General features: G+C 36.6%; 1 protein-coding gene across 10 annotated transcripts in view; it reads right to left on the bottom strand.

Annotated features, from left to right (window-relative positions):
• Positions 1-14,860, bottom strand: part of LOC106053748 (homologous recombination OB-fold protein-like) — a 67,571-nt gene extending 52,711 nt beyond the window's left edge. For 3 of the 10 annotated variants that reach the window (XM_056025855.1, XM_056025859.1, XM_056025861.1), the window contains exon 1: positions 504-715. Coding sequence is in view for 3 of the 10 variants with exons in the window: in XM_056025861.1 (XP_055881836.1) it covers positions 504-515 (12 nt within the window). In the remaining 7 variants the exon portion in view is untranslated. Of the gene's footprint in view, positions 1-414; positions 716-1,232; positions 1,532-3,993; positions 4,034-14,111 lie in introns of those variants that run through there. The other 7 variants (XM_056025856.1, XM_056025860.1, XM_056025854.1 and 4 more) reach the window with 5 other exon arrangements.
• Between the last annotated feature and the right edge of the window lie 2,572 nt (positions 14,861-17,432).

The raw sequence follows: 17,432 nt of genomic DNA, 5'->3' as shown, positions 1-17,432 counted from the left end.
CTAGATCTACACAATAGTGATGAATAGTATCACTATTAGATCTAGATCTATATAGTTAATATAGTCTAGATAAGATTCTACTAGAATTCTAGATCAAGATATCTAGATGACTCACTAGATCTAAATCTTACACTTAGTACTGTAAAGGATCTGGAACTGGATATACTCTACTCTATAATACTCTATAAAAACTCTATTTCTATTGACTCTATACTATACTATAACTAATATGTCTATACTCTATACTAGACCTAAATAAGCCTATAATACTATATTATGACAATATAGATCTAAGTATATTAATATGTTATTACTATACTAGCTTACTAGATCTAGTCTATATTCTATAGAATATAAATATAGACTCTCTATACTTCATAGTATACTAGTATATCTATAAGTAACGATCTTTACCAGAGTCAGAGTAGGTAGTATAAGTCTAAGTATATATATATACTTGTAATAAATAATTATAATTATTAAGTATATCTACATCTATTTACATCTGTAGACATTTATCTAGGTAAATCTAATGATACGATGAACCGGAGGATAGATCTAGAAATTAGAATCTAGGGCCTAGGGTAAGATCTGATCATAGAGTAAAGTGCGAAGTTCGAGCAGTCCCGATTTGACAAGAGGTTCGAACAGTTCACTTTTTATTGCTATAACTTTTTTATTTGAATGTTTACCAAATTACTACTAGACTATATTGCTACTGCGCATGCACCTTTTTTCTTCACTTCCGACACATACTATTTCCTTTTTCTTGTAAAGACTCTTTTTCTTGTAAAGACTAAGTTCATGGTGAGGTCAAACTCAGGAGGTGTGGAATTATTCTTTTTTACTACCCGGTAGTGAAGGAAATGGGTAATGGGCTTAGGGCTATTTTTAAGTCTGATGGCTCATCAGCTCAAAGAGACTATTTGAAGTTGTGGAGGGTGGGAAATGGTGCAATGGATGGTGTTCTTGCGCTGGAGTAAAAAGAAAATGACTTTATAGTAAAAATTAAATATCAAAACATGTTTTTAGATATATTTTCTTTGATCTGTTCGAACCTTCCATCAACCCGATCGAGCTTACTAACTGGGGAAAAATCCGCTCGTGGAAAAGTACGCTTGTCGATACTTACCCTACACCTCTTTGACTTCATATTTAATTTTAACTAAGCCTAGTGATACATTAAATCCAATCTATTTTTATAGAAAAAAAGACGAGGAATTCAAAAATACCATCAGTTTTGTCATAGGTAAGACCGTTACGGTGCTATAAAAATCCAAACTTGAAAATTGCTGCCTGCGGGCTTAATGCGCTCGAACTTCGCACTTTACTTCTAGTGTTCGTGATGTTGTTGACAAAGTTACAATTAAAGATTGATCTCCCTTGTCTACAATGGTACTGTTATAAGTTATCCATGGTTAAAACCCTGCTATGCACACCGCCATCCTAGCTAGTGCAGAAGGTGAACCCGGGACCATCAATAAGTCCGAACAACAGTCCAGAGCGCAAACCGCACGACCAGCTAGGCAGCCATCGCTCCGGACTGTCTTCTCTGTGGTCTCAGGTTCAAACATTGACCGCTGCCAATAATTGACATCCTGCTGGAGTTTTGCTCTATGACATAAATCATAATAATATATCCAAGCCTAATTCGAAGCTTTGTCTAAACCTAGCAAGTCAAAAGGAACATACTGCAATAATATCGTGTGAATAATGAAGAACTCTATCAAATATGATTTTGTATTTACATTTATTGGTATTTATTATGTTAAATAAAATTGTAGAATGTTTCTGTGATTTGTTTAAAAATAGAAGGGGAAAATTAACTCTTATTTTTCTTCCAAAATGATGAAACCGCTTAAATTGTCTTTATGCCACTTGTCATAGGCGTATATGTTTTCTGTAAAATACACTTATATTTTATTTATTAATATTTATACTTAATTACATACCTCTATATTATTTTTTTAAAAAAAAGCACTGTCTATATATATTATATAATATATTTAATAATACATATACATAGGGCATATATATATCTATATCACTGGCGGATCCAGGGGGGGGCGGTAGGGGCGATCGACCCCCCCCCACCTGGGGGGACGGACGAATTTTATTGTAGAATTCACATAATTTGTATACGAATTTATTATTTGTTAAAAATATATACTAATTATTTATATTTCAACCTATTTTTAGATTATTTCGCCCCCCCCTCTAGTATATTGGCCGATTTGGTGGGGTCGGGAGGGGGCAATGGTATCATTGCCGCCGCCCCCGCCGATACACTTTCGAGTGGGGGGGGGGCGGTCCAATTTATTTGTAGAAATCAAAGCTTGCTAACAGAATCAATTAAATATCCATATGACTAAAACTTGTTTTTGATATTTTAACCGATCTTTATATTATGTCGTTCCATGTTTGCCGATTGCTTGGGGGAAGGGGCGAATACCTCTACTGCCCTTCCCACATAAACCCTTTGAGTGGGGGGGGGGCGGTCCGTTTTTATGCAGAAATCATAGTTTGTGAACAAAATTAATTGAATTAATATATACATTTTATATTATGTCGCCCCCTTTCTGGTATTTTACCGATTCGGTGAGGTTGGGGGGAGGGCGATTGCATTAGTAAATTTAAATGAAAAAGGGTTGTACCAGGTGGAAGGGGCGATACATGCAATCGCATTTCCCCCATTGGACAAATCAATAAAAATCTGTCACTAATATAATTTATATATATACTATAAATTAAATTCTTATATCGAGTCGCCCCACCCCTATTATTTAATGCTAAATGCAATCTTTAGCAGAAATTATTAAAGGAGCGAGGATTAATCGTTTTCACTCTACCGCCCCTCCTATTTCCAGACAGAGTTTATGTAATTTCACATGAATTTATCATAATTATTTTTAAAAAGACTTTGCATTGGAAAAGTTAGAATTCAAACGAAATTTTTCAGTATAAGAGTCATAATTGAGATGAGTTCTAAACTCAAATGATATTTACATAGAGTCCTTTTCCCAAACTTTACTCAATCACTCAATCTGATATTTTTCTATTGAATAAATTTGTGACTATAACTCACAATCTATGCTTGAATTAATACTATTTATCGAATTTTTTTTTCGGCGGCGATCCTCAAAGCCAAAATCTAAATATGTGGAGTATCTTATCTTTTCAAGGAACAAATCGGTTTTATTTGCAATGTGTTTAGGGCCTATAAATTCATATTAGAATATTTTTAAGTACAACATTATTCAAAAGGTCTTTTTTTTAATAGTATGAATAATGAGCTTTAGGTCAGGAGAATGCGTTTCTGCATTGAAGAATGCAAGAAAACGCTTTTGTCGTCGGTGCTTCGATCGCCCCGAACTCCATTGATGAATAATGAGCTGTACTTGTCAGGAGAATGCGTTTCTGCAGTGAAGAATGCAAGAAAGCGCTTTTGGCATCGGGGCTTCGCCCCGAACTCCACTGATGAATAATGAGCTGTACTTGACAGGAGAATGCGTTTCAGCAATGAAAAAAGCAAGAAAACGCTTTTGTCGTCGGGAACCTTATAGCGCTGCCCCAGTTGTTTTGTTTTTCACTAAAGGTTGAGAAATGCTGCTTTTTTTTTAATTCTCATATATATATCTATATTATAAAGTAGAATGTGAGATGTATGTTACTTAGGCTATAGACACGAAAACCGCTCGACCAATCTTGATAAGACTAGGCAGGAATGTCCCTTGGGTACTAACTTAGACCGTAGTGTATGTATTGTAGCCCTAAAACTTAAGACCCTCAAAAAAAATAAAGTTGTCAGACTCTATTACAGCTATAGTATTTTATGGATCTAGGCCATGTCTACAATGTTGACATGAGAAAAGATCGAAAGGATTTAGATCTAGATATAATTTTAAGAAATACACTTTGCGCAGATAGTTTTTTACTTTGACACATGAAAATACAAAGGAAGGTCCATTGATTTCATTATATAATAAAATTAACCTTCAATTTTGTGTTTCAAAAGCATTTTTTACATAAATTAGTTCCTTATATATCTGTGACTACAGATTTCCTGACGAACATTCTTTCATTAGACAATACCGTAATGAATCGCGTACTAAAAATTAATTCGTTTAATTGTTTACTTTATACTCCCGATCCCTAGATCTAAAACTCTAATTCAACTCTAAGATGATAAAACTCCTCTTCGCACAGATAGTTTTATTTTAACACATAAACATATTAATTAAAGTCCATTCATTTCATATTTTGATCAAATAAACATTCAAATTTGGTTTTCTAAAGCTACATTCGTCTACGAAAGCTGCGAAGCCGAGTTGAGATAGGCCTAGATCTATTATATTCATTCATGAATCGCGGACTAAAAATTATTTCGTTGAATTGTTCACTTTATAATCCCATTCATTTAACAAAGCTCTCGCTCTTTTCGTTTTTAATAGATATGACTGTATCGGCTTCGGGTAATCCCATTTTCGCAAACCTAATTTTATTTTCGTAGCGAAAGAGAAAAAACTTGAAAGGATCATTAGTTAAGTTTAACATACATCTAAATCCAATCCACTAGATTAGTAAACACAAACCAGCAGGCCGCGGGTAATGTCTGGCGAACATTTTTTCATTAGACATTACCAAATGGTTACACATTAACAGTGATTAACACATTTAACACATGTCTATACTGAGTCTATTCCTAGGCCTAGGTCTAAAACTCTTATTGAACTCTAAGAGGATAAAACTTCTTTTCGCAAAGATAGTTTTATGCTTTAACACATAAACATACTAATTATTGTCCATTCATTTCATATTTTAATCAAATTAACATTCAAATTTGTTTTTCTAAAGCATTTTTAATACATTCGTTCGCTGTTCGCTAAATAAAGCTGCGTAGCCGTGTTGAGATAGGCCTATATTCATTCATGAAAAAAGGTCACGCATGCGCAACACAGAATGAACTCTATAAAAGCCAATTTTTAACTCTAGATTAGTGTAGATTTAGATCTATGTCTACCTCAAGATCTACTTTATACTTTAACACATGAACATACAAAATTAAGTCTATTCATCTCAAATTTTAATCAAATATATGTAGGCCTACAAGCAAATGTTTTAATTTGAAAAATGGATTTAAGCCTATTAGCTATTTTGATTTGATAGCTTCATTCACACTATTTTTACATCGACACATTCGCTCTTTACTCATTACATTATTATTTCGTTTAACTGTTTACAAAACACTCTCAGTAACTATATCGACAGTAATGCGCAAATAAAGACCCGCGGGTAACATATGTCTAGTATATATATATATATATATATATATATATATATATATATATATATATATACCCTATAAACATGCCCATTATGGCCCAATATCAGTTTTGATTAGGGTTATCCCCCATTGTCCTAATTGCAGCCCTAAATAGCCCCATCTGGGCCCTAATGGGAGCGGGTACCGTTTGCACATTGGCGTCATTAGGGGCCAATAGGGGCAACCCTAATCGTGCCAATATCGGCCCAGAATGGGTAAAACCACTTCCGGATTCATTAGGGATTTCCAGAATCGCGCCGTAATCAAGCCCATACTAGCCCTAATGGTTTAGTAACTGACATTTTTATTGGGGCTCAATAAGGGATAACCCTTATCGTGCCATTATCAATCCGATGCTGGCCCTAATGGTTTAGTATCTGAAATATTTATTAGGGTTCAATTAGGGATAACCCTTATTGTGCCATTATCGGTCCGATGCTGGCCCTAATGGTTTAGTAACTGAAATATTTATTAGGGCTCAATTGGGGATAACCCTTATTGTGCCAATATCATTCCGATACTGGACCCAATGGTTTAGTAAATGAAATATTCATTAGGGCTCAATTGGGGCACTGGCGGATCCAGAACTTTTGAGTGGGGGGGCGATTTTTTTCCAAACCCTAACCCTAATGCCCAGTAAACCCTAACCCTATGCATAAACGTGCGTATATATATATATATATATATATATATATATATATATATATATATATATATATATATATATATATATATATATGAGAATTTTTAAAAAGCAGCATTTCTCAACCTTTGGTGAAAAACAAAACAACTGGGGCATCGCTATAAGGTTTTCAAGTGGGGTTCGGGGCGAAGCCCCGACGACAAAAGCGTTTTCTTGCTTTTTTCACTGCAGAAAAGTATTCTCCTGACATATAGCTCATTATTCATCAATGGAGTTCGGGGCGAAGCCCCGCCGCCAAAAGCGTTTTCTTGCATTCTTCACTGTAGAAACGCATTCTCCTGACATCTACAACTCATTATTTATAAATGCAGTTTGGGGCGAAGTACCGACGCCAAAAGCGTTTTCTTGCTTTTTTCACTGCAGAAAAGTATTCTCCTGACATTTACAGCTCATTATTCATCAGTGGAGTTCGGGGCGAAGCCCCGACACCAAAACCGTTTTCTTGCATTCTTCACTGTAGAAACGCATTCTCCTGACATCTACAACTCATTATTTATCAATGGAGTTCGGGGCGAAGCCCCGCCGCCAAAAGAGTTTTCTTGCATACTTCACAGAAGAAACGTATTCTTCTGACCTAAAACTCATTATTCATACTATTAAAAAAGGACCTTTTGAATAATGTTGTAGTTGAAAAATATTCTAATATGAATTTATAGGCCCTTAATACATTGCAAAAAATCCGATTTGTTCCTTGAAAAGATAAGATACCCCACATATTTAGATTTTGGCTTTGGGGATCTCCGCCGAAAAAAAATTATTCGATAAATAATATTCAATAAAATCAAAGTATAAATTGTGAGTTATAGTCCCAAATTTATTTAACTAGAAAAATATCAGATTGAGTAAATGTTAGAAAAAGGCGACTATGAAAAAATGATTTGGGTTTAGAACTCATCTCAATCGTGACTCTTATACTGAAAAATCTCGTTTGAATTCTAATTTTTTGAATGCAAAGTCTTTCTTAAAATAGTTATGATAAATTCATGTGAAATTACATAAACTCTGTCTTGAAATGGGAGGGGGGGTAGAGTGAAAAAGATTAATCCTCGCTCCTTTAATAATTTCTGCTAAAGATTGCATTTGGCATTAAAGAATAGGGGTGTGGCGACTCGATATAAGAATTTATTTATAGTATATATAAATTATATTAGTGACGGATGTTTTTGTTTTGTAATTTCCTAACTGTAATACAAAAAGAAAAAGTATTGGCTTGTCCGATGGGGGAAAGGCGATTGCATGAATCGCCCCTCCCACCTGGTACAACCCTTTTTTCATTTAAATTTTACTAATGATAAAATTTGAGATTAGAGTGTGGTACGACATAATATACAATGAGTTCACATATCAATATGTAGTTTATATTATATAGATATTCAACTAATTTTGTTCACAAACTATGATTCTCCATAAAAATAGGACCGCCCCCCCCCCACTCAGAGGGCTACAGTGGGAAGGGCAGTACATGCAATTTCCCCCTCCCCCAACCTCACCGAAACGGCCAAGATACAAGAAGGCGAGCGACATAATATTAATCTATATATTAATTCAACTAATTTTGTTCACAAACTATGATTTCTCCATTAAAGTAGGACCGCCCCCCCCCCTTCAAAAGGGAAGGGCAGTAGGGATAAATTGGCAAACAGGGAACGACATAATACAAAGATCAGTTAAAATATCAATAACAAGTTTTAATCACATAGATATTTAATTGATTCTGTTAGCAAGCTGTGATTTCTACAAAGAAATTGGACCGCCCCCCCCCACTCGAAACTTTATGGGGGGGCGGGATTGATACCATCGCCCCCTCCCGACCCCACCAAATCGGCCAACATACTAGAGGGGGGGGGCGAAATAATCTAAAAATAGTTTGAAATATAAATAATTAGTATATATTATTAACATAAGTATACAAATTGTGTGAATTCTATACTAAAATTCGTCCGCCCCCCCCCCGAAGGGGGGGGAGGTCGGCCGAGTGGGGGGGGGGCGATCGCCCCTACCGCCCCCCCCCTGGATCCGCCAGTGAATTGGGGATAACCCTTATTGTGCCAATATCATGCCGATGCTGGCCCCAGTGGTTTAGTACTTGAAAAATTTATTAGCGCTCAATTGGGGATAACCCTTATTGGGCCAATATCATGCCGATGCTGGCCCCAGTGGTTTAGTAATTGAAAAATTTATTAGCGCTCAATTGGGGATAACCCTTATTGGGCCAATATCATGCCGATGCTGGCCCCAATGGTTTAGTAATGTAAATGTGAGCAGGTCAGGCAGGCGCGAGTGGGAGGACCTATTCTCTGCTGCTCAACATTAAAATTTACCAACAGTAGGCAGATGTTTGTGCTACTGTGTGGGCTCAATCTGTGCACCTCGGTATGGTGACCAAGGGGCTAGAGTCACCTAAGTAAGTAACCAGACAACTAACTATACTAACTTGACTAAATGAAAACAAGATAACAAACTTTAGTTTACGATAAATAAAACAAAAAGAAACTTTATTTACATACAAAAATAAATCAATAATAAAATATAATATATACACTAACTTGACTAATCAAACCAACTATCTAACTTAATCATTACAACTACTACCCTAGAGTCTAGGGCTAGACCTAGATCTACACTACAAAAACCAAATAACACTAGCTTCCCTAGAATTAGATCTAGAATAGATCTACAGAAACAATAACAAAACTATCGATAGCAGAAACAAAATAACACTAGATTCCCTAGAATTAGATCTAGAATAGATCTACAGAAACAATAACAAAACTATCAATAGCAGAAACAAAATAACACTAGATTCCCTAGAATTAGAATAGATCTACAACAGCAGTTATAATCAGCAGCTATTTCAGCAGAGTAATTGCAGCAGCTAAAAGCAGCAGTTATAAGCAGCTAAAAGCAGTAATATTCAACAGCAGCAGCTAAAAGCAGTAACAATAGCCTGCAAAACATAAATGCAAAACTATATTATATTCTATTAGGACTGATGGACGCCGCCATCTTCAATACAGCATGTTGCCAACTATTATGCCAAATAGTCCAAGTAGACTTACTTAGACTTAGACTTAGGTCCTCCCGCGCCGTTCGGCGCATTGGGCGGCAAGCTGTCTCCATAATGATCTGTCACTGGCAATGTCTGAAGCCTCCTCCCACCTGGTGTCCACTGTTCTGAGGTCCTCCATGAAAGTGTGTCGCCAGGTAATACGAGGACGTCCCTGTTTGCGCTTTCCTCGTTTTGGCTTCCATGTTATCGCAACTCTTGGTGTACGTAATTCATTTTGACGTAGAACATGTCCCGCAAACCTCATGCGACGCTCAGTCACAACCTCACTAAGTGTTCGACTTCCAGTTCGGCATATGATTTCCTTGTTTGAGATCCGGTCTGTGTAACTGACTCCCAAAATCCGTCTCAGCCATCTCTGTTGAGCCACATTTAGTCTTTTCTCAATTTTGACAGATGACTTCCACGTCTCACATGCATATGTAGCAGTTGGAATGACGATTGTGTTGAGAAGATGTATTTTTGTCTCGAGTCCAATGGCTTGGCTAGTCCAAATAGGCTGCAGCCTTTAGAAAATGCTCCCTGCCTTTCCTATTCGGCACGCTACATCATGGTAAGCATCTCCATCATTTGTTATGATGCTGCCAAGGTACGTGAACTTGTCCAGCTCTTCAAGCTTTAACTCGCCAAGTCTGACGGGGACACCCTTTGCCTTATATCCCACTCGCATAATTTTAGTCTTATCCAAGTTAATGCGGAGGCCAATTTTGGGTGCCTCTCTGTCATTTCTTGAATGCATTTATTTGTAGCCCCGAGTAGTGCAACATCATCAGCAAAGTCCAAGTCCGTCAATCGGAGTTGTTCATGCCATGGAATACCAAAGGCAGTCTGGTTCATTGCTCTCCTCATTATGTAGTCGATGGCTAGGAGGAAAAGGAAGGGAGATAAGATGCACCCCTGTCTCACACCTGTCTCGATTGTAAAAAACTCTGTTGTTCCCTCTTCTGTTTTAATGCAGCAACTAGACTGACTGTAAAGGTGTCGTAGGATCTGGACGAATTTTTCTGGGATACCGTATTCTCTAACTATTTTCCATAGTGATTCTCGGTGGACACTATCTTACACATAGTATAGATCTAGTAAAAAATATAAAGTATTTCTACACTTACAGGCCGTCCCAAGTACAGGAATAAAAATATAATTAGAAAATATAATTAGACAACAGACCACAAAGATCTTCAGCTGTCACACAGACAGATATGGTACTGACCACTGGTCAAATGTACACTCAACTGTTTTAAGACAGCATGTAGTACATTACTTTTATACTATCCCGCACTAACTTATATAAATATGCGGAAGTACAAATAAGTTTGGCACTAGCCTATAAAAATAGAATATATAAAAATATAGCTCTGGGAGCGCAAGCTCACATAAATTTTATTGGGTTTCTATTAGGGATGACCATCATAACCCATTATCACGTCGATATTGGTTTAATTAATTAGGGATGATCTTTATTATTCTTCAATTCATAACTAATTTTTTGTTTATTATGCCTTTTTTGTTCAGATGCAGCTCAATGGCTTAGTAGAAATGAAGCCACATTGGTACAATCAGTGTGTGATCTACATAAATGTAGCTATAATGTCAACATATTTAAACAATAATGTACTATACAAGACTTGTATGCTCTGTTCATTCATTCTAAAATTAAACTTAATCAAAGAAGAACCAAAATTGTTTTAAAATCTTTATTCATGGCATAATAAACCAACACAAAAGACAAATATGATGACACAAACAAGAAATGAAGAATGTTTGTTTGTGTTTGTCCAGCATGTCTCGGATGTTCCTTCAGAATTGAAAATAGTTTACTTCCTGGTTCAAACCTCCCGCAGGACGACGGGGGATGGGAGCGGGCAGGGTTTGAACCCTAGACCATCGATCTATCCGAACGACAGTCCAGCGCACAAACCGTACGACCAGGCATATATATATAAATATCATGGGCGCAGCCAGGGTGGGTTTGGTGGTCGAAATTTAGGGACTGATTTTTTTTGCTTTGATTTTGTTTATTTTTGGTGAGATTTTAATACTTGCTCTAGCGCAGCCAATGGGGTTTTGCAGTTAAATCCCCCTCTTCTATTAAACAAAACAAAAAAATAATGCAGACGACAATCCCCAAATTTCAAGCACTGGTGGATCCAGGGGATGGGCGGTAGGGGCGATCGTCCTCCCCCTACACGGCCCACCCCCTCCCGAAGGGGGGGGGCGGACGAATTTTAATATAGAATTCACACAATTTGTATACGAATTTATTACTTATGTTAATAGAATATACTAATTATTTATATTTCAAACTATTTTTAGATTATTTCTGTGAGCAGCTCAGGCAGGCGCGAGTGAGAGAGACCTATTATCTGCTGCTCAATATTAAAATTTACCAACAGTAGGCAGATGTTAGCGCTAGAGTCGCCTAAGTAACCAGACATACTAACCTAAACTAAATGAAAGCTAGATAACAAACTTTAGTTTAGGATAAATAAAACAAAACGAAACTTTATTTACATAAAAATAAATCAATAATAAAAAATATAATATATACACTAACCACTACAACTAATACTAACCCCGATGCTACTAAACCTACACTACTACAAGCACCAACGAACTAACCAAACCAACTATCTAACTAGATCACTACAACTACTACCCTAGACCTAGATCTACACAAACACACTACAATAAACTAGTCTAGATCTACAATATCCTACTACTACAACCAACCCATAACACTAACACTAAAACAACAATACCTTAGTCTTAGTACCTTACTATTAGCATTCACTAAGAACAGAAACAGACTATAACTAAGTTTACTAAGCCACTAAAGCTACACCACAAAAACAAAATAACACTAGATTCTAGATCTACCGCAAGAGGTTACAGCAGAGTAATAGCAGTTATAATCAGCAGTTAAAACAGCAGTGTAATTGCAGTAGCTAAAAGCAGCAACAATAGCAGGCCGTCCCAGGTACAGAAATAAAAAATAATTACACGACTGACCACAAAGATCTTCGGCTGTCACACAGACATACTATACTGACCACTGGTCAACTGTACACTGAAATGTTTTAAAACAACGTGGATCACTTTATATACATCCCGCCCTAACCTACACAAAAAGCGGAAGTACAAATAATAAATTTGGCACTAGCCTATAAAAAATAGAATACATAAAAATATAGCTCTGGGAGCGCAAGCTCACATTTCGTCCCCCCCTCTAGTATGTTGGCCTATTTGGTGGGGTCGGGAGGTGGCGATGGCATCAATTCGCCCGCCCCCCTATAAACTTTCGAATGGGGGGGGGGCTGTCCAATTTATTTGTAGAAATCACAGCTTGCTAACAGAATCAATTAAATATCTATATGATTAAAACTTGTTTTTGATATTTCAACCATCTTTATATTATGTCGTTCCCCTGTTGGCCGATTGGGGGGGGGCGAATACCTCTACTGCCCTTCCCACCTAAACCCTTTGAGTGTGTGTGTGTGGGGGGGTCGTTCCTACTTTTATGGAGAAATCATAGTTTGTGAACAAAATTAGTTGAATAGCTAAAGAATATAAACTACGTATTGATATGTGAACCCATTTGTATATTATGTCGCACCACACTCTAATCTCAAATTTGATGATTAGTAAATATACAATGAAAAAGGGTTGTACCTGGTGGGAGGGGCGATACATGTCATCGCCTTTCCCAAATCGGACAAACCAATACTTTTTCTTTTTGTATTTAAGTTAAGAAATTACAAAACAAAACAAAAATCTGTCACTAATATAATTTATATATGCTACAAATTAAATTCTTATATCGAGTCGCCCCACCCCTATTCTTTAATGCCAAATGCAATCATTAGCAGAAATTACAAAAAAGGAGCGAGGATTAATCGTTTTCATTCTACCACTTTCCAGACAGAGTTTATGTAATTTCACATGAATTTATCATGCTTATTTTAAGAAAGACTTTGCTTTGGAAAAGTTAGAATTCAAACGAAATTTTTCAGTATAAGAGTCACGATTGAGATGAGTACTAAACCCAGATAATCTTTTCCTAGTCGCTTTTTTTCCAACCTTTACTCAATCTGATATTTTTCTAGTTAAATAAATTTGGGACTATAACTCACAATTTATGCTTGAATATTGAATATTATTTAACGAATTTTTCTTTTCGGCGGCGATCCTCAAAGCCTTAATCTAAATATGTGGGATATCTTATCTTTTCAAGGAAAAAATCGGTTTTATTTGCAATGTATTAAGGGCCTATAAATTCAAATTAAAATACTTTTCACGTACAACATTACTCAAAAGGTCCTTTTTTAATACGATGAATAATGAACTTTAGGTCAAGAGAATGCGTTTCTGCAGTGAAGAATGCAAGAAAACGCTTTTAGAGTCGGGGCTTTGCCCCAAACCCACTGGGGAAGCTTACAGCGCTCCCCCAGACACCCAAGCTTGCAAAAGAAAGGCCTCAACATGACCGTTTTTTGTTGTTTTTTTCGCCGAAGGTTGAGAAATACTGCTTTTTTTTTCTCATATATCGGGTCGGGTCAAGACATGTTTCGACTTCTTTCAGTAGATAGTATGGCACACCGCCTTAGTCATATAATATATTATATACACTATCGTAACATTCTGGGAATCACACATCTCAGGTCAACACATGACCACTTTTGGCCACTCCGGGGTCACAGGCGTCAGGCTGACATAGCCATTTTTAGCCAAAAAACAACAACAAAAGGGTCATGATGAAATATAAGCTTCAAGGAAACCTATGAGCCTACAAGCTTCATAGAATCCCACCTATAGACATCCGTTCGGTAAAGCCTATCTGATGATTCAATACAGAGTTGAATCCCTCAGAGACAAGGCTATAAAAATGACACATTTGGGAGTACCCCAGGATGCAGAACATCAGGGTAAAACATATTATACTGCCTGGAAATCATTTGAAGCTATATCTACTAATTAATACATTATAATTATATAAAATACAATAATGACTAAAGATATACTTAGCCCAAAGATCTCCAGAGCAGGGCACACTTCTCCCGAGTACCCCAAAACACACGACCACTAACAGAAAAAATACTATTTACAACACAGCTCCAGTGGTCAAGCTGGTAACTCATGAGCAAGTGGCAACTAAATACGGTCCACATGCCCTTATATAAACTACGTAAGGGGAATCACTCCTATAAGACGGACGAACATATAGATTCAGCGCTCTAACTTGGTATTTCATTTCTACAGTTGGATATTCAGAAATCTTTTTCCAATAAGCTTCAAATATCCTATTAATTAATTAAGTACTAGATCCATGAGTTTCTAATAAGTTTTAATCACTGTTCTATAGTATCTCAATTCCATTGCGAGGATTCTCCTCTCTAGTACTGCAATTATTGCCAAGATTTGCAAGCATTCAATAATGTGTCCATGACTAGGGATCATATCAGTCTGATATTAGTGTCAAGTCTATGCCTTTGTCTTTCCATGTTGTTTTGAGTTTTTCAAGTGCTCATGTGGACTGTGCAATTCTGGCCAATAGTTCAGGTTTGGTTCCTTAATCTGAAATGATAGTTTTTAGTTATTTAAAACTACTGACACTTGCCTCCAGTTGCAAAACATATGCTGCAGAAGTCTTTGTCTATGCGCTTCACCTAGTCAGCTAGCTCTTCGTATGTCATCCACAAAGCGCAAGTTAGTATTTCTTCTTCCTCCAATAGGCCTACTTACATTGCCTTCATAACATTCACGCGGACACCTACAGAAATCAGATGAGCCCACAGATTATACATATCAAACTTGCAAATATGTTACAAATAAATACATTTAAATATCTATATAAATTAATACAACTTCTGATTTTTATCACGATTAAGAGGCTAAAAAAAACATTGTCTCTACATGTCATTATAAAAAGTTTAAAATAAACGAAGACTATTCTTATAGGCAATTTTTGAAACATTCAAAGATACGAAGACATTAAATGCTATGAAGAACTGTGTTGAAAGTTTTGTGTTGGCTTGGAAGAATATGGCAAGTGTAACAACTGATGGACCCCGTTCGGCGTATTGGGCGGAAAGCTGTCTTCACAAAGATCTGTCACTGGCAATGTCTGAAGCCTCCTCTCACCTAGTGTTCACTGTTCTGAGGTCCTCCATGAAGGTGTGGCGCCAAGTTATACGAGGACGTCCCTCCCCCTTAAAAAGATACAGATGATCAATAATCCACAACAGAATAATATAAATAATAATGCAACATAGAATACCTGTATCATTATAAAAAATAAAACGCTAAAAAGAGATTTAAATACTTATATATAATTAAATAAACCGGTACAATAGATCTAATATTAATAGGAAAAAAAAACAGATATTCTATAGTTTTTAACTGATTTGAAAAAGTATTACTACGAAAAGAACATTAAAATGAATTTTCCTAGAACTCAAAAGAACTTGATGTCAATAATATTCTACGCTAAACTAACATCCATTTAAAATAAAATTCAAAATGTCTATAGATTTGACTTTTTAATTACTGGCACTAGATCTACTTACATGGCGGGCTATTTGACTCAAAACAGATATTAAAAACCCGCGAAAAATTCAAGGCCAGAAATGAGTAGCCGCCTATGGAAAAATCCATGGGAATCCCTCGCGCGCTGCTCTATCTTGTTCTAAAGATTCCAAAATAATATCCTATGTACGAATATAGTTTTTTTTTTTTAAGTTTTCAACGGATAATGGAATGACTAGAATTTAATTAAAATATTTCTTTTTTTTTTTTTTACATTTTATTTACTAAATTTGAAAAAAAAAAAGGAACCTTGGAATAATGATTTGGCCGCCCCTTACATTTGGCGCCTGCGTGCGATGCACACATTGCACAATAGGTAGCGGCGGCCCTGCTCTTCGTCATTTCTTGTATGCATTTATTAGTAGCCCCGAGTAATGCAACGTCATCTGCGAAGTTCAAGTCCGTCATTCGGTTTTGTTCACGCCATGGAATACCAAAGGCAATCTAATTCATTGCTCATTATGTAATCGATGGCTAGGAGGAAGACGAAGGGAGATAAGATGCACCCCTGTCTCGATGCTAAAACAAAATTCGGTTGATCCTTCTTGTTTTAATGCAGCAACTAGATTGACTGTACAGGTGTCGTAGTATCTGGACGAATTTTTCTGGGATACCGTATTCTTTAACTATTTTCCGTAGTGATTCTCTGTGGACACTATCAAACGCTTTCTTAAAGTCTGAAACTGATCGCTAGCCGTTATTGGTACTCGAGACTTTGTTCTATGATATTTCGTAGAACGAAGATCTGCTCTGCACATAATCTGCCTCTTCAGAAGCCTGCTTGCTCATCTCTGAGCCTCTTATCTACAAACTGTTGAAGCCGTCTCAGCAGAATAGTGCTGAAAACTTTGCCCGAAACAGAGAGGAGAGTAATGCCCCTCCAGTTGTCTGTTGTTGCAGTCTGCCAAGTTGCCCTTTTTAGGAAGCTTTACAATCACTCCTTTTTGCCAGTCATCGGGGACTTTGGAAGTTTGCCAACAGAGATTTAAGAGATCAGTCATTCTGTTAACAATGCACTGCCCCCCCCCCCCCCCATGTTTTAGCATTTCTGCTGACACCATGTCTAGCCCTTTTGTTCTTTAGCACTGCAATGGCCATGGTAACCTTCTTTGTTTTTATTGGGTCTGTCTTGACCTTGGGAGTGTTTTTTATGTGAGAAGGTCAGGAAGCGCTAAGCGAAACCTTTTCTCTGCTCAACATTAAATTTTATACAGTAGGCAGATGTTAGCGCTAATGGGTGGGCTGAATCTGTGACACCTCAGTCTGCGACCAAGGGGCTAGAGTCGCCTAAGCAACCAGACAACTAGACTATACTAAATGAAAGCAAGATAACGAAACTTTAGTTTAAGATAAATAAACAAAACGAAACTTTATTTACATAAAAATAAATCAATAATAAAATATAATATAATTTAATATATATACACACTAACCACTACAACTGAACCCAGCAACTAACTAAAACCTCTAATTCTACGCCACTACAAACACCAACAAACTAACCAAACCAACTAACTAACACAAACTGATCAAACCAACTATCTAACTAAATCACTACAACTACTACACTAGACCTAGATCTACACAAACACTAGTGTAGATCTACAATATTCTACTACTACAACCAACCCATAACTAAAACTAAAACAAGAACACCTTAGTACCTTACTATAGTATTTCTTCACTAAGAACATACTAAAAACCACTGAGACTAAGCCGACTAAGGCAATAATAGTACAGAAACAAAATAACACTAG

This window comes from Biomphalaria glabrata, chromosome 4 (genome assembly GCF_947242115.1).
Source record: "Biomphalaria glabrata chromosome 4, xgBioGlab47.1, whole genome shotgun sequence".
NCBI classification, from domain to species: Eukaryota; Metazoa; Mollusca; class Gastropoda; family Planorbidae; genus Biomphalaria; species Biomphalaria glabrata.
Note: the sequence above shows the minus strand (reverse complement) of the source record. Positions and strands in the feature narration are given on the sequence as shown.